Raw genomic sequence first — 21,316 nt, 5'->3', positions numbered from 1 at the left:
GAATTCTGTACTTTAATGATTAATAAATTGTGAGTTATCATTAATGCTTTTGTGGAAGAATGAGTATGGGGATTCTTTTTGCATCAGATCATAACTTTTTTTTTGCATCAAAGCACAACACACAATTTTAAAAATATATACATTGGCCCAAATGTACAAGATTTTGAACATAAATATCTAAATATATCTAAAGCCATAATCAGAGTTCCAAAGCCTTTTATAACCTGAAAATTGGTTGTCATCAATTCCTAAAGACTACACCTTTTCAGACCAAGCACCTTTTAGACCAAAATGATAAGATTATATAGTACAAATAAAATTAAAATTAATTCTTCAGCACAGGTCTGGTTCATAAATTAACTAAGTAATTCATGTATGATTAATACTATGTGCAATAATCCAGTATTAATGTAACTTTCCATCTTAATGGAAGTGTTTGAAGGAATTCTTTTTTCACCATATTCAGTGAAATAGGGTGACCATTGTAAATAAGAGATACTAAGCACTCAGCACCATACTTCAATACCAGAAGGTTGTGCTGACACTAGGACTGAACATAGACATACTGAACTCCTGATTTCATAAGTATGGTCCATAAGATGTAACCTACTGACGTTTCCATTTTGCAGGTAGTCACTCAGAGCTTTGACTACTCTATTAAGTAGTATCGGTTTGACTCCATAAACACGAAGAGTTTCTTTGTATCTTTTTGGTATTTACTTTGCTTGCACCGAACTCTTTCTGATTTAAAAGAGATAAAGTGGCTAAAGTTAGATAGAAAACGTAACAGTCGTTGTGGGCTGGCTAGCTACGTAAATTCGGGGGGGCCTGGCGAATAATTCTGACGTAACGAGTATATCCGGTACTTGCGCTCGTATTGTTAAGCGCAGGCGAGCTAAGAGTATTCCGTTTGTGGGAAATACGTAGCTAGTTGTATACTGTACAACGTTTATAGACGAAAGTTAAGGTATGTTGTTTATTTGTTGAACATATTTCTTTTGGGGTCTTAAGCGAAAAGATGATATGTGATGTAGCGAAGCCACGCGGTAAAATCTACCCATGGCTATGGCCTTGAATGCAAGGCCTAATCCCTTTTCAGATGGCTAGCCAGTGCTTAATTTTGCTTCTAATTATAGCTAGCCAATATCCTAAGTAGATGTAACTTAATTTGTGAGTTGCATAAGGTGGTGGTTATTTAATGTAGCTACTTGCGTTTTATACAGATCAGTTCCTTCAAATGTGAACCTCTTGGTTTTGAAATAACTAGCAAGGATGGCTATCTAGCTTAGCATGATAACGTGTGCCGTTGGGATCTGGTACTGCGTTTTATAACGTTAGCTAGGTAGGTTCCTAGCTAAGCTAAGTAATTTAGCAGACAAGATAAGATATCTAAGATAATGTTAAAGCGTAATGCATAGACTAGTTAGCTATGTAAACTCTAGTTACTCTAGTACATATTTGCGCGTAGTTTGCATACTAAAGCGGATATCGCTTTGCTACTACACGTTACACTGAAGTTTAAAATTTCGTCTTTTAGCCAGTCCTTACTAGCTAGCTAGCTAATGTTGGCTAATGCACGGTTTATCTCGATGGCTTAGTTAGGTTAGCCTTGTAACCCCTACCCGTGGGTTAACCAACTCGGCTAGCGTTGGGTTGGCCAATTTATTCATATGGCGCTCTGTATCTTTGTGGATAGTTGGATAGCTAGCTAGGTTAGCTCAATTTTGACTGTTCGCCGTGCCAACAGATTATCTTGCTGGATTAGAATTCTCTAGATAGCCATTTTGTAGCTAATGATAGCTAGCTAGGTTAGCTCGTTGATTGATTTTAGCTATTTTACCTTTTTACTGTGCTGAGTAGTGTCGTAGCGTTAACTTGTGCTATTTTTTTTTTTTTACGTTTATTTATTTTTTTGGTTCTCAGTAAAGTAACGGTTTAGAACCCTGGCGTGGTTTTATAGGCTTGACTCGCGCCGCGCGTGCTGCGGCCTGAGGCCGGTCTCGCGAGACTGCTCTTCTCGTGAGCAGCGCGCTTGCCTTTGCTTCCCATATTCGCAGGCGGGAGCGTTCAGACTTGAGACGGCGCTGTTTGAAATGAGCAGCGAGGCTTTGTAGTGAACTAGTGCAAACACCGTCGAGGGTTTTACACCAGAGTCGCATTTGCTGTACTTTACGATATCTGATATTTTATTCCCCCCCCCCCCAGGCGTAAGATTTGGGTCTAAAGTATCTCCATGGCTGTTAGAAGGGGACACATACGGTACCTGAAAGTGAGTATGAGCTCTTCCAATTTCTATTTTGAAGGGTTTATAGATTAGTGACGAAAACATTGAAAATATTTGCTCAAATTTAGTGTAAGATATTGTTTTGTATATGTCCTTAATAGTTTATTTGAATGTAAGTAAGCAGTACTACTCGATGCATCACTTTATATTTATGCTGTAGGTCTGTGAGGTTCAGAGCCAAGGAATTGATAGAGATTCACAGCAGCTTGGCAAGGGTGTCATTAAAGTAAGTCCATTATACTGTCATACTGATGAGGTAAATCTTAATGAATTGCTCTGTAGATTTTATTCGGCGCATGTTTGACACCAGGCATTTCGTTTTCTGTTCTTTTCTTCTTTTAGCAGGAGGCTTATGACCTGCCAAATGGTTACGAGGACCATATGGGGGATGAGCCAAAGGACGCCAAAACAAACCTGATCGTCAACTACCTGCCACAGAACATGACGCAGGAGGAGCTGCGAAGTCTTTTCAGCAGTATTGGCGAGGTGGAATCTGCCAAACTTATTCGAGATAAAATGGGAGGTAAGTCTTGCGAAACAAAATAGTTGAGTGAATCTTCTGTGTCTTGACGGAGGGGATTTTGGTCTTCGGATTGTTTTTTACACCAAACTTTTAATAATAACCTTTTGATTTTAATATTTTGCGTTTGGTGACATGATATTGAGGCAAGCACTTGGTTGTGCATATATATATTTTCCTTTTTGATTTTGAAGATGTTGAGGTGTTTTGTGTTTTTTGTTTCTTTAATAATTTGATTTTGATTTGAACTGGGGTTGTTTCTGGAAGTGGAAGCATATCTTGCAGTGTTGGCCAATTTTGTCTGTTGTGTGACATACTGTTAACCATGTTTTTATTATATTTTTGGAGGGGCGGGTGGGTACATGTCCGTGCATCATTATGGTATGGTTTGCAACTTTTGTTTTTGTTTTATTTTCTTAACTCACATTTTAGCTATAATATTCCTGTATGGTTTAACAGAGTTAATGCAAAATGTTGTGTAATTTGGAGTATTTGTTTTTTACTTTTAATTTTATGGCAGTGTCATTGTTTTAACTTGAAAATGTACGCAACTTACTAATGTTTTGTGTTTATTTTAAAGGAAGCGATGGAAGCTAAGCAGTATTTTATGTAATGCAGACCCTTATGATTTTCATATTCATGTATTCATGATATGTAACTGAGTTTTCTTATTTTAAGGGAAGAAGTAATTGTTTTGAAATTGTTTTTTCATTTCAATAATTTCCTCCCCCCACCCCCAAGATTATACTGCATTGTAACATTTGGGTTTTTTGTTTATGAAAACTACTTTAGTCTGCAGGATGTGGACAAACGTTTGTTATTTTTATTTTGTTGTTTTTTCCTTTTTTTTTTCTCTAGGCCACAGTTTAGGGTACGGATTTGTTAACTATGTTAACCCTAGTGATGCAGAAAGGGCAATCAGTACTCTCAATGGGCTGAGACTACAGTCTAAAACTATCAAGGTAACGTGCAAAGAGGTGTTCTTGTATCCATGTGTAAACTGATAGACATGACATGTTCAAGTAGTTGCTATGCAGCGGAGGGAAAATCCCAATACTGCCCAGTGTGTTTCTCAATAAGAAATGCACTTTTATAGAGGTCTGAGATTTGTTTTGAAATTTTCTTTTTCAGTTTCAATATTTTTGTCTGTTTCCAGGTTGTCAGACCCATATAATTTTAACAATTGGCTTTCCCCATTGACTTGGCAAGGTTTTAATTTTCGGTACAGAATTATACTGAAGTTTTTTGACTTTCATAGATTCAGATGTTTTGCCTCCAGTATTGGTCACTAGGTGTTTTTGTTCAGTTTTAAGTTTGTTTGGTGGAGGGAGGCACATGAGGTCATTTTGCTTGAGTATGACGTTGTGCCGAACCAAAGCCCTGCACAGCAATCCCTGATGTTTATTTTTATTTTCCGTATTTTTTGCACTAATGGGATTGTTTGAAATGGAAATTGTCCCTTTTTTACATTTGAAGTTATGCTCTTTTTTTTTCTTTTTTTTTTTTCTTTTTTTTCTCTCTTTTTTAGCTTTAGCTTTTAGAGTTGTCGTCATGTACAAAATACAGATTGTTTTGGGTTTTTTTTCTCCCGTCAATCTGTTGTAAAACTAACAGCAATGTAACGTTAACATTTAATTTGGGATGAGTTTGTTGCCTCTGTAACAACTTTTATCTTGGTACTTTTGTTGAATTTTTTTACAAACCATTAATTAATACTATTGATTTTTGATGTGCTCCTTGTAATGTTGGTTTCTTAAACAATGGTTCTCCCTTTTTTAGGTTTCTTATGCCAGGCCGAGCTCTGACTCAATCAAAGATGCCAATCTTTATATTAGTGGTTTGCCCAAGTCCATGACACAGAAAGATGTCGAAGACATGTTTGCCCGGTATGGACGCATCATAAACTCACGTGTGCTGGTTGATCAGGCTTCAGGTACTGAATGATTGATTGTACACCATCACCACTTGTCTTGTATTTGCTATATATTCAAACAGTGAAACCAAAAAAAAAATAATTCTGGGTTATTTTCCCATTTCCTCCTTTATGTGTGGTGGTGTTTATCACTTAGCTTGTGTTGGCATTTAAGGCTGGTAATGCTCCCTTCATCTTAGGTTTGTCCCGCGGCGTTGCCTTTATTCGGTTTGATAAGAGGGCTGAAGCAGAAGAAGCCATCAAGGGCCTCAATGGCCAGAAGCCCACTGGAGCAACCGAGCCAATCACGGTGAAGTTTGCTGCAAACCCCAATCAGGCAAAAAACTCCCAGCTGCTGTCCCAGCTGTACCATACACAGTCTCGGCGCTTTGGAGGCCCTGTTCATCACCAGGCCCAAAGATTCAGGTGCGTTCATACAGCAAAGGCTCCTTTTTTGTATTTTTGTTGGTGTGGTTTGTATTACCACAAAAATGACATCATTGTACTATTAAACACTTCCTCTTGTAATGTTAAGGTTGTTTTCCTACACCTTTTACTAGGTTTTCACCCATGAGTGTGGATCACATGGGTGGTGCATCTGGCATGAATGTGTCTGGCAATACCACTTCTGGCTGGTGCATTTTCATCTACAACCTGGGCCAGGACGTGGACGAGGGATTTCTCTGGCAGATGTTTGGCCCATTTGGTGCAGTCACCAATGTCAAAGTCATTCGAGATTTCAACACCAACAAATGTAAAGGGTTTGGGTTTGTTACTATGACAAACTATGAAGAGGCAGCTATGGCCATTACTAGCCTCAATGGATATCGTCTGGGGGACAAAGTCTTACAAGTCTCGTTCAAAACCAGCAAGTCCCACAAGTAAAAGGACAGTGTATTACTTTTTGGGTTCTAAGAACTTGTATGTTGCTTCTTTTTGCCTTGGCCTTCCATCCCTCCCTACTACACTTCTATTAGGGTTGAGTGTCTCCATAAAAGTACTTGTGTATCTTTTGATGTCTGATTGAATAAGTGATAGTGTTGTATTACTTTTGGATTCAACAGGCCAGTTGAATTAAGTTGGATATATGGCCTAAAATAGTTGACACAAATTGGATATGGGGGTGCCTGAACACTAGATTCATTCAGATTGTTCAAGGACCAGTAAGACATACGGGCTGTACCAAAAGCTTGCAATATTCAAAGTCCCAGACACTGTCAAGTTTAATATTGTGCTATGTGATGTTGCCCTTCCCTGTTTGATATTGTATCAAGGTTCCAGTAATTTGTTTTTCTTTTTCACCACAATTAATTGGCTGGCTGACGGCTGTGTCAAATATTTGACTATGAATGCCTGATCTCTTTGCCTCCTTTGTCAAATCACTTGCCATAGTTTGGAGTTTAAATGCAAATCAGAGCAGCAATTTCAGTGTTTTTTCACCACTCATATGACATGATTGAATTTTTGCTGTAAAATGTAAGGGTTTTTAGGAGCATGCAAAAAGTGTTGACAACATGCTTGTCAGATCTTTGAGAATATTACCGAGCCACCTTTTGTTTTTGCTCGATTTAAGTGATTTGGGTTTAAAGGACCAAAGAAATTGGACAGTCTGTATTCATTTGTTTTTTTTTTATATATATGTAAACATTGCCCTTTTTGTTTTTGCAATTAAGATATTAAACCTGTTTTGCATTAAAACCTGTTACTATTTTGTCTAGCTTGTAAATTTAGCAAGAGGCTGGATTTAAAAAATTCTTTTAACTCGCCTCAAGTTGAACAGTGTGTCTTATCAGCCTTTCTGGATCAGCTGTCCTACTCAAGTGTTCAGCGGTCAGTTGTCAGTCCATGCAGAATATTTGAAGACGGCCTGGTCATCATGGTGGTCTGGCTTGTAGACAAGTTGGGATGTTTTGTCTCTTTATTTTTAGTTTTTTTCATGGAGACACACCCTCCTCACCCCTTTTTAGTACAAGTAATTAAATCAATACATGTTTGTGTAATTTAGTATTCCCATCACAACTCCTGTATATAAGATTTAGCAATTAGAGTGAAGTTCAGTCTAGATTAATGACGATTTACCCCTATGAATACTATACATAGATTATTAAAAGTTTGGATTGTTCTGCAAGACACCTTAATTTCTGCTGGTGTTAGGCAGCAATGCCTGTCTAGCGTAGACGTCGCATTTTTGCCTCCATATATGCATGTTCATTTAAGGCTTTGTCAGTAGCAATCACATAATGTATGTGCTCTGTGATGTTGACCTCATCAGAAGTGTGAGCTTAGCTGTTGTAGCATGAATCTTTTATGTATTTACAAATAAATGCTATTCTTTTGTTGTAAATTTTCTTCTGAAGGTTTTGTTGTACAAATTGACCATTTCTCTTAATGTGTCGGTATAGTGTATTTTAGAGTACTTGAGACTGAGCTACTGCTTCATTTGTAAACAATTACTAGATGCTAGAATGTTGCTAATTGCTTGATCATTCATTCATTTATTTATTTATTTATATAAATGTGTGAAACCACCTCAGTTTGTATCAAGTGTACACAGTTAAAAATTATTAGTCCCCAAGGAGATATGGAACATTTTAATAACATTAGTCCCCATGTGAAATTTCAATGTAGCAAATTGACCATAAAGGCCTCATGGGTAGCATCCCAGGTAGATACTAAATGCACTCCAGTGAACAGTGCTAGTGACACTTGAAGGCTAGAGTGAGAGGCAGCACTCTTACATTCTTTTAAGTTATTTGATCACGCCAAAAAGCAAACAAGTCTGGATCCGAGAAAGAAGGTATTGGATAATGGGCTATACTAACACTTCAAATTGTCTCCAGAATGACTATATTTGCATCATCACAAGGTATAAGGAGATGCATTGTAATTAGAAATGCCTGAGCATATTTGCAACTGCAAGATATAAAGGTGTTTGAAGAAAACAATCATCAGATATGTCAAGAATCCTTGGATCTGTGAAGATGACTTGCTGAAATAGTCACTTCTGGACTTTGTGTAGTGTTAAGATGGACTGCTGTGAATGCTCTTCATCGTGGGCTTTGAGGTCATCATCCAAGGAAAACTCTTGATCAGAGCAGTGAATACAAGCAAGACTGAAGTTTGCTCATGACCAATTTACACATGGGAATGAGTTTTAGAAGTCTTAGGTGTGAAGAGACTAATCTGGAGCTGTTTGCATACATAGATGTTGGTTTTGTTTGGCGAAGGAAAGTAGGCCTTCAACTGTTGACATTTTGAAGGAGAATGTGAAGAAATCTGCTGCCAGTCTGGCTTTAGGTTGCTGTGGGGTCTTCCAGCAGGACAGTGACCCAAAACACATGGCCGAGTTGCTTCGAAACTTTTGAAGGACACCAAATTCAAGGTTTTTGAGTGGCCCTCTGAAAGGCCAATCCTATTGAGAACCTACAATGCAAAAATTCATTGTCCATGCTCAAACATCACTTAATTTGTATGAGTTAGAACAATTTGGCAGCCTGGCTATGAACCATAGTAAGGGCCAGATGTCAGCTGTGAGTCAGTAAGATTGACAATTAATTGTTAGAGGGCTAATAATTTTGGCCTTGTCATTTTGTTTTTGTTTCAACCCAGTACATTAGTAAAATATTTTCAGCAAACTAGATTTTGTCTTTGTTCTTGTGGAAGTAAAATACACTATATCTCTTTGTGTTGGTTATTTTCTTAGAAAAGGTTTCTGTTTCTGATTATCCATGCTCTGGCTTAATATACTAACAAGGCTTACTTCTATGGAGTTGGCAAAACACTTTTGTAAGTTGTTAACAAGAGTGTCTAATAAGTGCTGTAAATGTCATTCACTACCATTACATATCAAGGAGATAAGCACTTTATAATTGGGTCTATGCCTTGTTCGGTACACAAAGTTTGTTTCTGATTCACAAAGCAATGTTTAATTTCTCAGCTACTTAGACCGAAGGGTTACACTTTCCTTTTGACCTTGTCACTTACCTGAATAACAAGACATTTTAGTTATCATCACAAATGAATGGATAATGTGCAATTAATTTCCCTGAGTCTGTTGATGCTGATCTTAAGAACCTGAGGCCAAGTAAGCCTGCCTAATTAATCTTAATTAGTGTCTGCTTGCTTTCTTTGTAGTTAAAGCTTCTGTTAATCCTGGAGCCATCTGTCCTTGTGCACTGTCTGTGGGGTCTCACAGCTGCTAGTTCAATTAACTGAATGATGTACTTCATTACAAAATATTTTTCATTTATTACAGATGAACAAAATACAGTAATGCAAATATATCAAAACATGTCCCAAGAGTCACCTTGTCCTGATAAGGTGCACTGTTAAAAAAAGGAAACAGTTTGCCTTACAACATTTTTAGTCCTCAATTGTTACCTTCTGCTCTATTACACACCTATTTAAGGCAACTCTTCTATAGTCTTCATCATGCTGATATGAATAGCAGTGTCATAAGGTGGATTAACAAATATCAATGCACATGCAGTAAGGAGCCTGTTCTTTTTTGCATTTTGTTTTGTTAAAAACACAAACAAATTTGTCACCCATAAGAAAAAAAAACAAACAGTTAAATTGTGCTGTGCAATGTCAAATAAATATTTTTAAAGAGAACCATGAGAAATGCATTCCTTTTTGTACTGGATTATGGCACAAAAGTAGAGATTTGTCTTCAGAAGAGGTGGTTGTAAGGCTATTGTTGAGCTCAAACTTGACAAATGTTGTAGTAGACAGTTGGTCGCTCTATAACCGTGTCTCCAACCACCTCAAATATATAGTCTTTTCTGGCAAGAAGTGGCACTTCTATCAGAGGCATGTTCATGTTTTGGGCATGTGTGTCTTGTGACAGCCCTGTAGCATTGCCCTGAAAAAAGCCAAATTCCATAAGAACTGTTAGTACATTACAGCTGAGAATGTGTTTGTATTCATTTTGTATTAATCCTTGTAAGTGCTAATTTTTATAAACACTTCAGTTAGACTGTCTATATATATTACAGATGGCTATTATTAAAATAATTGCTCTCAGGGGCAGAAGATGCACTCTCAGTGCAGTCTAGCATAAATTAACATAAGACTGTAACACTGATGGTAATACTGATTACAGCAGCTTTTTAATGTATAGTTTACAGGTGTTGTACAAACTTCAGTTGAAGAGACGCTCTCAACATTTTGTAATTTGCTGTTTGTTAATACACTAGACATTAATGAGGATTAACCTACCCCTGTGTCAGGTGCAAAGTCTTTCCGACACAAGTGACCAATGATTCCAGCTGCCAGGGCATCTCCTAGAACATTAATCATTGTTCGGAAACGATCCCTTTAAAAAAAGAATAGAAACACTTGACTCTCTCTCTGTCCTGTGAGCTGATTGTGAGGACTTAACTCTCTCTCCTGTGAGTGGATTATGATTCATTACTTAGATATGTCTCGCACAGGACAAACTATGTTTTACCAGATCATCCATCAGAATACACTACTAGGCACATAGAAGTCATTGTGTACTTACAAAATCCAGTCGATGGCCACAATTAGCGTGATGTCATCTGGTGGCAAGCCCACAGACGTGAGTACTATCACCATAGTTACCAGGCCTGCCTGAGGGATACCGGCAGCACCAACGCTGGCAGCAGTCGCTGTGATGCTGTCAAGAGGTACAACAGTAAGCCCAGTGCACAGGGCTAAGAAAAGCACTCATCTCTGTCAGTTAATCATGCCAAGGCTTTGTGCCATGTGGCTCATCTCATTGCTGATACCATCTCCACAGAATCTGCCATAAGATCTGCATAAGCGCATAACAGGAAAATCGCAATGGAAACGCATCTTATTTGCAAAGGGCGGGGCTTTCCAACCAGGCAGGAACATACCTGATTCTACATATTGTTTGTCCCAAGCTTAAAATAAATAGCAAGGTACAGTATGTTCCTCCTTGGCTGGAGTCATGTCAGTCCTTTGCAGACACCCTGGTCCAGGGTTATAAAAAATCCTAGATTTTATTTCTCCATAAAGTTTTCTATGCTCATTCAGTATAAAATGACAACATGGACTACAGGTTAGGAAAGTGTCCCCTGTGATACATTTTGCCTGCTCACGGTAACTCCTAATGTCACTGGCTAGAGAGCAAAAGAGTGGTGTGGTTACCTTATTGTGACCAACTGTCCAAAATCCAACTCATACTCATTGACCTGAGCAATGAAGATGGTGGCCACTGCTTCATAGAGGGCAGTGCCATCCATGTTGATGGTCGCCCCCACGGGCAAGACGAACCGTGCTATCTGCTTGTCTACACCACAGTTCTCCAGCAAGCACTTCATTGTAATGGGTAGTGTGGCAGAACTGTGAAAACCAGGAAAAACAATTACTCGTACAATATACCAGATTTAATCCATGCACAGCTTCATTTTCTTCTCACACTTAAATTTAGGGCATGTGAAGGCAAACTACCTTCACATTGCCACCAGCGCTTTCTACCTCTAACCCTCACAAAACCTCTAACCTCTAACATAACCTCTGCATTCTCTCTCTCACCTTGATGATGTGGCCAAGGCAATGACCATAGCTTGAAGCAGTCCTTTGACATAGGTGAAGGGGTTCTTCCGGGTCAAGAGGAAATACAACACAGGAAGTAGAATGAGGCCATGGATGAACAGCCCAGCCAGAACTGTTATAGTGTACCAGCCCAGTTTCCTGCCCAGAGTGGATGGGTCACTCATGTCTAAGATTTTCCCAGCCACCAGGAAGATGATCCCAAATGGGAAATACCTGCCAAAGAAAAAAGACAAATTGTGAATAAAGTATGATTTCTCTGTAGACACGGCAATAAGATATGGAAATGTATGTTCTTATTTGCTCAAAAATTTAATCACAGTGCTAAAAATCTGTCCTAACCTATAGTCCTATTAATGAAACTCTGCCAACAGGAAGAGATTTGTGGGGTTCTTAAATAAGGATATCCCTGGTTGTGACCAGTCTGCTAACTGGGGGCGGGGGCACTTGAGTGCAGGTGTCTCATAATCTGCTACATATGTTGGCCTCCTTTTAACACGCCTCCTTGTTCACATGCCCGCTATACACTTAGTCCCCTGTTTTTGACTGCACTGACATGTGAACATTAAATCTTGCTGGCTTGTAAGTTCTCAACATCTCATTTCCTGGATGACTGTGCATCAGTTTTGACTCTGTCAGATAAGTGTTTGCAAATTGCTACCTCATCACTTCTAAAATACACTTTTTCCCCAAGGGAAAAGGCAATGTTAAATCCACACAGACACAGGTACAGTTCACAAACAGATATTTCATGTTTTGTTTCTCTTACCATACTGCTGCATTGATGATCTTCATGACGCATTCATTGATGCACTGGCACACACTGATTAAGGGTGCTCCTCGCTCACCCATTTTCCCGAGGAGGAGACCTAGAAGTGGACAGCATTGCTTGAATTCTTAAAATCTTCATCAGCTGTAAGACCTTTAATGGCAGTGATGTGCGCTGATGTCCACATGGAGCTGTAGTGGCTACAAGCCTGCGGACCTGTGAGATGATGAGAAGCTGACTTGAAGGCCTTACCCATAGTGGCAGAGAAGATGACGATACCAAGTACATTCATCTGCTGGCTGCTACCAGGCCGAGTCCTATAGTGCACGTCAGGGGGTGGAGTGAGCTCCAGGAAGACAGCACGGCCTTCATGGCTGCCCTCGTCCGGTAGGAGGTACACGAAATTGGGTTGCCGGGAGCTGACTTGGGTTTTGAAAACAGGGATAAGTTCGGTCTTATACTGTAAAGAGACAGCAAATATAGGCAATGTTACATTTGTAGAAATACTGAGACAATGACGAAAACATTAACACGTTAACACTGTTGGTAAGGACATACAGGGAAAGTTTATTTGCACAGCACTTTTTACACGCCACGGCAATTCAAATTGCTTTACACAAATGGAAGAATTATAAAGATTTTAACATTCCAAGATCTATGATCTCAAGGTTATGCCAAAAACAAGGAAAAGCTACACAAAACATTTTATTTAAATACAATTAAATACAGTTGATTTAAATAGAAAATAAATAATAAACTAATAAAAATGAATTAAGAGGAAAATGATTAAAATAGAAACAGACACAATTAAAAGAAAAAAAATGATAAAAGTTGGTAAAAGACATAAACTGCATAAAATCATAGTTGGAAGATAGTACACTACTCGCCCTGTGAGATAAAAACAGTGTCTGGCACCTAACTGTAAGCTAGATCAAACAGAGAGACTATTAGTCTCCATTTGAAGGTGTCCACTGATGACATATTTTTGAGGTTCTGTGACAGCCGATTTCATCTGAGAGCTACATAGAAGCTGCATGCTTCTCTTCTGCGTGTTTAGTGTTGACCTTACGATGACCTTAGCTGATGAGCTCCTAGTGAGCCAAGAGGCCTGCTTGGATTATATTGTTTGAGCATGTCAGATAGATACATTGGCCCTGAACCATTTAGTGATTTGTAGATGAGTAACAGTACCTTAAAGTCAATTCTGTAACATACTGCGTGCCAAGGTAAAGATTTAAGAATCGAGCTGATGTGTTCCTGCTGTAGAAGTAGTTCCTGCTCTGCAAATATGACACAAACCAGTTTAGAACTGTTCCTGCGAATCCAACTTTTTTGTCAAGTCCATCTAAGAGTATTTTATTATCCGTGGTGTCAAAGGTGGCACTGAGATCAAGTAATAGATGAACAGATGTTTTTCCAGAAATCACATTTCAACATGTCATTGAGTATCTTTATAAGAGACGTTTCAGTGCTGTGGTAGAGTTACAAGAGGTTAGAAAACCCTCACCTGTTGAAAAGTTGCCTCAATGAGATTTGAAGGAATCATATTCCTGAAGAAACAGAAACAAGTGGGAATAAGTGGTCCACTTTTCAAAAGTAGTGACAAAACTAAATCCATTAATCTTTTATATATTGTATATAAATTGTCTTTGAAGCACACAAAACACCACAAACACAGCAATGTATTTGGTTAAAGAAAGACTCTTCATTTTACTTAAAAGCTTTAAGGCGTTTGATTTGTTCCATCTGATAGTGGCATGTTTCTTGCTTTAAGAGCTTTGAATAAAGCCTACACAGTAAGGCTTAGTGAACATTAGTTAGCTTCACAGAAAACAGACACTTCCATCACTGCCTTCACAGAGGTGACCTCTGTAGTGATCCCCACTGTAAACTGTAAACCACACCTTTGTATGGATTACCAGAAATATCCTTATCACCATTCTGTTTTAATTGGATTAAAAAGTACAGGTTAATCTGAGTTTTGCAGACCTAGATGCATCTTGTGAAAGACAGAGGACCGTGAAATGAATTCAGTTTGTTATTTTTCTTCTGTGTTACAGTGTATGTTACTGGTTTTGTCCTATTGTTATTGTTTTTTTCAAATGTGGTCTTTGTGTCATTGTTCCGTTTATGGTTTTTGCTATATTGATTGTACAGCTCTTTGGTCAACTGCTGTTGTTTATAAATGTGCTTTAGAAATATATATACAAATGAGAATAAGAATGAAAAATACATTAAAATAAAATTATTTTTTATTTACATCAAGTTGTCCCAGGAAGCGTACATTGTTACCTACAGTTTGCCATATTGTTTGAGCATAGAACATCACATAAAACCTATTGGTAGCGACAAGGATGAACTTCCAACTTCTCAGAAATGAGGACACTGGATTTACATGCCTGACAAGGTCTAGCAAAGCATCCGCAGAAGTCATAACCGGACCACTGAGTCTGTTGCTCTCCATCTCAGTCCCGTGGCCCGGCTTAATGATCTCCACAAGCACAATGCCAACCACAACGGCAATGAAGGTGGTCCACAGGTAATAAGTTACGGTTAGCAAACCCACACGACAACAAGCCTTGGATTCCATTGATGACAGCCCAGACATCAAACTACACAGAAAGACAGAGAAGTTAAAAGGAGTTCCATTGTGAATGAAGTGTGGCAGAATCAAAGATATTTAGCTAATTCAACCAGAGATAAACACCTCGAGGTGATTAGGGGCAGGATGAGCATTTTAAGCATTCTCATCAGGAGTTCTCCAGGGAAAGAAAAATACATTTTTGCCTGTTAAGAAAGCAGAGAGAAGTTGATACATTTAGATAAAATAATAAGATACTAAGTTTCAAAAGGTGGACTGATATATATTTCGTCAATATATCTGATTCATTTTTTGGATTTCTGTTATTCATTACTTCAACATTTGGGCTGTTTTATCGTTAATGTTTTATTTACAAAAAAGTATTTTTTTACATTTCATTAGGTTAGATTTGGTATTAGGTCAACTATATCAAGAGGATTGTATTTTTGTACTGTGTGTTGTGCACAATATTGTGTACATTGTAATTACAATATATGTATAGGCACCAGAATATTGCTGTAGCTGAATATAAACCATGCAACTGCATGCAAAAATTAAACTGCAACATGGTTAAGACAAGTTCTCAAAACCCTGTCCTGCTAACTTAATTTTGTAGCTTTAATTTACTTTATTTGGATATCTGTAATAATGGGACCTTTAAAGTATACATCATATTATTAGACATATTCACATTTTCAGAACACAGTACTGCCCAGTGGTTTCTAGAGAATATCATGATCATTTTTGTAACATTGTATCCAGTCACAGTTCAACTGTGTACTCACTGTATAAGTCATATCTAATAATCAGACTGATGTCATGATACAGTACAATAAATGATCAATCTTCTGCAGCAGTGTCAGAATTCCCCCATCACTGTTAATAAAGGAGCCACTCCATACAACAGGTCCTTTAACACTAAGGGAATTTGTCTGCTGAGTACACAAGTGTTCATTGACCACAGGTTGTTGTCCTGTGTCATGCACAAAATGACCATGGACATGTGAGGCTGTTTGCCTAAAATGACTAACTTGTGGTAGGATTTAAAGCCAGCTCAACCTGGATTGGTCCTAAACACTCACTAATGTTATTTACACCAGCTTTCATTGTTGACCTTTGACATAACTATTTGACTGGTAAAAACAGTTACTAATGTATGAATGTTTATAGAACAAATGAGTAGAACATAGCTGACCATGGTGCTAGTAACACCAAAGTTGTGGGTTTGATTCCTGGGGAGCACACATTAAGTCATACTGATGTAAGCTGCCCTAGATAACAGTATCAGCAAAATGCCATGTACAGAAATAAGGAGCTAACATGAATTGTGTCTCTGTACATGCAAGTGCAAGCTATACGATAGAATTCTGTGTGCGCGGAGCTACAAGGATGCTTCACCAATATTTGAATCCTTCCAGGCTTTTCATGTGTGATCTGCATTACATGTTGCACCATTACTTTGCAGTATTCCCACCACTCCTCAACCATAAGTCTGTAATCAAGTCTGCAACTACAGGCCAAGGTAGCCAAGCGCAACAAGCTACAAGCACCAGTAAGCATTTCAATAGCTGCGATATACCTACCAGTGACTTTTATTGTTGTGAAATCGTATATCCTACCTGCGCAGATAGCTCAGTTCCCCTCAGCATATAGCCTAGGACGCATCCTGTTACCACTCCCAGCACAGACAGTGTCAACAGACCGTTGCGCTTCACATACTGTTTCAGATGATCGCTTATTTTTATAGTACATATGTCACCCAGAAACTCCTTAATATTATCCAGCAGGTATTTTCTTGTGCCAATCGGAGAGAAAAGCCGGTGTTCCATATGAACATTATCGGCTCCCCCAGATATCAGTAGCTCCTCCATGCTGTGGCCAAACTACGGTATCTTGTTCTACCATTGGATTAAGACGTGCCTGGGACACCGAAGGACCATGGTCCTCTTGGGAAACTAAGAGGATTACGCTTGTTTGTTAATGCCGCTGTCCCATGGGATTTAGACATGACTGGTGTCAAACCCACATTTTTGCACCGACGTACTGTGATTCTGTGTACACGAACAGGACTTTGTTATGATCCAAGAGGTGCATGGAAAATCTCCGTGCACCATAGGGAGACATTGGTATGAGCCATGAACCTTAATTATCAAATGTTACTGAACAAAGAGTTAACCTGGCTTTATACAATGCGACTATCACGACGAGTGTTTTCTCTTCTGTTCTGGCTCAATAAAACTGGACGAACAGCGCACTGGCCTGCGTGCAGGGATTCAGATGGAGCAGATGGGATTCAGATGGAGGGATTCAGATGGGACAGCACAGCACTTTCTCTGCCACAACAGATGTTCTCCAGGGCGAAATAGCTGTTGAATTACAGATTCAAGAAATCTAAGAAATCTATGGATGATTAAAGCAGAATGTCATATCTTCAGTGTGGAAAATCTTTATCGTATAATCTGATTTTCACACATGCACTAGGCTCCCCTGCGTTATGAAGGATTTACTCTTCTGTGCCATTGCCAGTCTAATGGGGAATCCGTTATATCGTTCTCTTTGGTCCATTACTGTAGATTTGACTAATTTATCATTTAGCCTGCATCTTCATATTAATCTATCAATTTTTATGTTCTGTTTTCTGCTTAAGGGTCTGTATTTTCACCTTGATTCAATGCGTTTCAATATTTAGTCTTTGATCAATAGCTAAAATTAATAATAGAAGCATTTATTTCATCATCTTTTTATTCTTAGTGCAAAAGGTTTCAGAGAACTCTGCCCACTGGGTAGATTCTTGCTTCAGTAATACAGACTCAGGCATTCATCAAAGGATTCAGAAGTTACTTTGCGATATGTAAGCGCTATTTATCAATCTAAAATCTTCGTTCCCAGGCCACCTCTCTGAACACCTTTTCCTTGAATAAATTTTTTAATTAAATTTACTTAAGTTTTCTTTCACTCCATGTGGCAGTCCAGGTCTGGCCTTGATCTGATACTTATGGGACTGCTTTGCTAAAGAGGCAGTATAAGAAACACCATACCTGAGCATGAAATGGATCTCTACACCTGCAACCCTGTTCTGATGTTCAGGGAAGCAAAAGGTCTGTACATAACAATGCTCTAAGATGTAAATAGCACCCGTGTTAAGGTGGTGCCATCTCAAATCAGTAGGGTGGCATGACTTTGAATGCAAACATTTTTTAAAGAAACAATGACTAGGCTGTATAAACTTAAAAATGCTGGCTGTTAGCATTAATTTGAGGATGTGCACTTTGTATCACGTGAACCTTGCAAGAATCTTTTAAATTGATCTTTATCAATTCTTTATCAATAGAGTGGTTTAACGAGATCACTCCAAAAAGAGAAAAATAAATAAATAAAATAAATATTTGTAACAGTAACAGGGATGACAGCGGAAATAAGCACCATGTCCATGGCAAAATTTGGCAACATGTAAACAGGTTACCTGGTTGCTTAATGTGTGCATGGGTGTTTGTTAGCATAAGTCTTTGTACAAGTAGTTTTTTCCTTTCTTTTTTAAACAGTTCTACAGTGGACATAAAAAGTCTACACAACCATGTTAAATTAATGGCTGCTGTATATTAAATAAGAAATGTTACCACAAACTAAAAAGTTGACAAATTACTTTACTGGATAATTTATTTGTTTTATAATGACATCAGTGTGTGTGTGTGTGTGTGTGTATACACACACACACACAGCTAAATGTAAAAAAAAAACAAAAAAAAAAAACAATACACCAGCTGCCACAGAAATAACTAATTTACAAACATAAAACTAAAAATGCAAGAATATATAAAAATATGCAACCACAGAAATAAACTGGATATTAAAAGATCAACTGATCCAATATCCAGTTATTCTCTGCAGCACAGTATTTCTTTTAAACTTCCACTGCAATATTACTGTCCTACTTTATAATTCTTCCACTGACTGGGATATAGGTTATTGCATGACTGTACATGTATATCTTTACCTTGACTAATTATGTAAATTCAGGAATGCATTTTTACAACACTTGTTACAGCCAGTAAAGCATTTGGCAATTTCCCCTGATTCAGTCATGTTCCAAAATCATTTTGATAATGAGCTATATTGCAAAAACGTACAAACGATACCTTTCCATAGCACGAGTTCAACACTGTTACCAATTAGAAAATTTCCAGGTTTTAGTAACAACTTCAGTAAATACCTGGAAAGAATACTATAATTGTGTATAATTGTATATATTTGATCTACAAGGATGCAGTCTTGTTGGCCTACAATTGCTTACTCTTGTTTAAACAGCCAACCAAACTATATTTAGCTGCAATACACATTTAAAAGTCTGATCATGTATGACAAACTGAAATGAAAAGACATACTTCACATTAGTAATATCACAATCAGTAATAAGCATGTATTCTAAAATCTGCAGCTTCCCCCAGCAACAATTATAAATAATGTGTTTCAATACATTTAAAAACTTTTTTTTTTTTTTTTTTTTTAAATTCTGAAGTTCTTAGATATCTAGTGTAGTACTTCAGACATGGTTATGCTGGTGAGTACAAGTACGTAATCTAAACACAAAGCCACCTCGAGATTATTCTTCATGTAGACTGCTAAAATCCATCACCACTTGATAAAAACAAGACCTGCTAAGACACCATATCCCAAGACAAGAAAGAGCACCTTCAGTAGCCTATCGTGCTTATCCTCCAGCTCTCGTGAGAGGATTTCAAAGAAAGTTATAAAAAGAAATGTACCTGCAGCAAGGCCTTGGAGCACCACAGAAACTATACTTCCTGCCAGGTGCTGGGCCCTCTCAATACCCATTCCAAGGCCAATGCCAATTGGTATCATAAGGCTGACTGTGATGCCCAACTTGCTGGCATCTTGCAGTAGCAGTCCTGCTTTAGCAATACTAACCCCTAAAGCCACAGCAGCCAGGGTCTCATGGATTGCCACTCCAGTGAAAAGGCTTCCCAGCTTTGCCCCATCTTCCTGAAGCCCTAGTGCAAGACCTTCAAAAATTGAATGAGCTGAGAGAGCCAGAACCAAACTGGCTAGCCTCAGGGGCCCTGCACGTGTCAGTTCTGCAGGGTTAAAGTGTCCATGGTGATGTAAGTGGTGCTGGTGGCCGGCTGAGCTCCGAGGAGGAGCAATGAATGGAGTGTCGTATTCAGAGTCACTTCCAGCCTCCGAGCCTCCAGCATTAAAGGTCTCCAGATCAATGAAGGAAGGCTTCTCTTTCCTGAAGGTCAGCACAGCCTGCTCAATAAACACTGTGAGGAAAAAGCCAAGCATCATCATGGTCTCTGCCAGTGGATAGTCTGTAGTCTTATTTAGCATTTCAAGGACTTTCTCCACCTGATGGAAAAATAAGACAAAGAATGAGAAAAATTTGTACTCACAAAAGGTGAGAGTCTAGGCTCCTAAATGAGAAAAAGCGATTCCTGTTAGTAAAACGATAGCTAGAGAACCTTGTTATGGAAGTCTGCATTTTGTCTTTACTTCTGCACAGAAACTTACGGAAATGCGGGTTTACTAAAGACGAGAGATCGGGCTCCTTAACTCACCTTTTCCCTAACAGCTGGCAGAAGAGCATTGAAACAGGTAGCCAGGAAAACACCACCTCCAAAAGAATTACTGAGTGAAAGCGCCTTCCTGTACTTGGCGGCTTTGTCGAAGTCCGACTGGATCACACGCACAGGAATAAGGATGCCGCCCAGCATAAGGGCAAACACCCCTACTAAGCACAGAATTTTGGCCACAACTATCTGCATGCTGGCATTCAGATTCACATCATCAGTTATGGCAGAGAAGTGAGTTGCATGGCGTGCCACAAATCCTTCGCTCGGCCGAACCGCACAGAGAGAGCACCGTTCAGGCCGCAGTCTGGGACAGCATATTTCTCCTTTACTGTTTAGTTAAATAAGGGTCGTACCGAGAAGGTACTTCAGCAACAGCCGGCTCTCTCAAAATGACACATATGACGGGCGTACTGAGAAACTTCTTCAGCTGTCTTAGTTGTCAGCTCTGGAAATCTGATTATAAATTTGCAAAGGCGAACTGGCCTGGCTGGCAACAAACCCAAGCTAACCGTGCTAGCTTAGCCAGCCTAGCACTTCGCTAGCCAAGTCAAGTCGCGGTTGTATACTTTGGACAGGTTCGTTGCATTTCATGCCCGAATGTATCCGTTATATAACATTAAGATGAAGCCTAAAACATAAATGACTTAATGTCACTTCTACACAGGGGTTTACCGTCGAGGATGATTACATGCTCCTCTCCGTGTCCGCAGCCATCTAGCGTTAGCCAACAAGCTACGACACGTTAACGCCGCGCTCGGCAGTGAATTAAAATTTTATACGAAGAGCAAAATTTTAAGACGAAATCCGAACTCGTTATGCTAGCTGGCTAGACTTTATAACCTAACAGTTACGATCGCGTTCCCCGGTTACTTCCTGCTGCACAAGCACCTGTCCGGTCTTGATGTGTGGGTGTTAGCTGGTCTAAACATCCGCAAACACCACCTGTTTTTATGACCCAGGCTATCCGGATGTCAGGCATATTTCCAAGTGAACATTCGGTGCAATACTTACTGTTAATCCAAAAAACTGACGATAGCTATTGAGTCATGCTTACATTATAAGAACGCACTGTATAATGATCGTGACCGACGATACTAATTTGAAAGCATTACAATA

General features: G+C 38.8%; 3 protein-coding genes across 8 annotated transcripts; 1 reads left to right on the top strand and 2 right to left on the bottom strand.

The window, feature by feature from the left end:
* Positions 1 to 814: 814 nt before the first annotated feature.
* Positions 815 to 7,060, top strand: elavl1b (ELAV like RNA binding protein 1b). Of its 3 annotated transcripts, none has more exons than XM_026996464.3 (8): positions 815 to 967; positions 2,206 to 2,269; positions 2,445 to 2,510; positions 2,630 to 2,807; positions 3,663 to 3,766; positions 4,584 to 4,737; positions 4,917 to 5,142; positions 5,277 to 7,060. In XM_026996464.3, the coding sequence occupies exons 2-8, from the start codon at positions 2,234 to 2,236 to the stop codon at positions 5,599 to 5,601; spliced, it is 1,089 nt and encodes a 362-aa protein (XP_026852265.1). In that variant the 5' UTR covers positions 815 to 967; positions 2,206 to 2,233; the 3' UTR covers positions 5,602 to 7,060. The 3 variants fall into 3 exon arrangements, with proteins under 3 accessions (XP_026852265.1, XP_026852259.1, XP_026852271.1); XM_026996458.3 differs by having other exon boundaries at positions 2,627 to 2,807; XM_026996470.3 differs by lacking the exons at positions 815 to 967; positions 2,206 to 2,269; positions 2,445 to 2,510; positions 3,663 to 3,766 and having other exon boundaries at positions 2,670 to 2,807.
* A 1,884-nt stretch (positions 7,061 to 8,944) lies between these two features.
* slc1a8a (solute carrier family 1 member 8a) lies at positions 8,945 to 16,491 on the bottom strand. 4 transcript variants are annotated; one of them, XM_081708060.1, is made up of 12 exons: positions 16,229 to 16,491; positions 14,736 to 14,815; positions 14,428 to 14,640; positions 13,536 to 13,578; positions 13,220 to 13,303; positions 12,281 to 12,488; positions 12,029 to 12,128; positions 11,242 to 11,475; positions 10,855 to 11,049; positions 10,223 to 10,357; positions 9,937 to 10,033; positions 8,945 to 9,580 (listed from the first exon to the last, which is right to left on the bottom strand). In XM_081708060.1, the coding sequence occupies exons 1-12, from the start codon at positions 16,478 to 16,480 to the stop codon at positions 9,422 to 9,424; spliced, it is 1,800 nt and encodes a 599-aa protein (XP_081564186.1). In that variant the 5' UTR covers positions 16,481 to 16,491; the 3' UTR covers positions 8,945 to 9,421. The 4 variants fall into 4 exon arrangements, with proteins under 4 accessions (XP_081564186.1, XP_081564187.1, XP_035379047.1 ...); XM_081708061.1 differs by having other exon boundaries at positions 16,193 to 16,371; XM_035523154.2 differs by lacking the exon at positions 13,220 to 13,303.
* Positions 16,492 to 18,233: 1,742 nt separating this feature from the next.
* On the bottom strand, positions 18,234 to 21,196 carry LOC113568323 (zinc transporter ZIP3). The gene is made up of 2 exons (XM_026996516.3): positions 20,186 to 21,196; positions 18,234 to 19,976 (listed from the first exon to the last, which is right to left on the bottom strand). The coding sequence occupies exons 1-2, from the start codon at positions 20,390 to 20,392 to the stop codon at positions 19,239 to 19,241; spliced, it is 945 nt and encodes a 314-aa protein (XP_026852317.1). The 5' UTR covers positions 20,393 to 21,196; the 3' UTR covers positions 18,234 to 19,238.
* Positions 21,197 to 21,316: the final 120 nt, after the last annotated feature.

The sequence above is a fragment of the Electrophorus electricus genome, chromosome 26, assembly GCF_041902795.1.
Source record: "Electrophorus electricus isolate QZ-2024a chromosome 26, ASM4190279v1, whole genome shotgun sequence".
Lineage (NCBI taxonomy): Eukaryota > Metazoa > Chordata > Actinopteri > Gymnotiformes > Gymnotidae > Electrophorus > Electrophorus electricus.
This window is presented reverse-complemented; position numbering and strand designations above follow the sequence as displayed.

Coding starts and splice junctions, on each gene's coding strand:
- elavl1b (XM_026996458.3), top strand. CDS start 2,234: ATGGCTGTTAGAAGGGGACACATACGGTACCTGAAA. Junction 2,270..2,444: donor GACACATACGGTACCTGAAA/GTGAGTATGAGC, acceptor TTTATGCTGTAG/GTCTGTGAGGTTCAGAGCCA. Junction 5,143..5,276: donor CACCAGGCCCAAAGATTCAG/GTGCGTTCATAC, acceptor ACCTTTTACTAG/GTTTTCACCCATGAGTGTGG.
- slc1a8a (XM_081708060.1), bottom strand. CDS start 16,480: ATGGAGGAGCTACTGATATCTGGGGGAGCCGATAATGTTCATATGGAA. Junction 13,579..14,427: donor GCTTTGCTAGACCTTGTCAG/GCATGTAAATCC, acceptor CTGTTTCTTCAG/GAATATGATTCCTTCAAATC. Junction 12,489..13,219: donor GTTACAGAATTGACTTTAAG/GTACTGTTACTC, acceptor GTCTCTTTACAG/TATAAGACCGAACTTATCCC.
- LOC113568323 (XM_026996516.3), bottom strand. CDS start 20,392: ATGCAGATAGTTGTGGCCAAAATTCTGTGCTTAGTAGGGGTGTTTGCC. Junction 19,977..20,185: donor TGCCAGCTGTTAGGGAAAAG/GTGAGTTAAGGA, acceptor TTTTTCCATCAG/GTGGAGAAAGTCCTTGAAAT.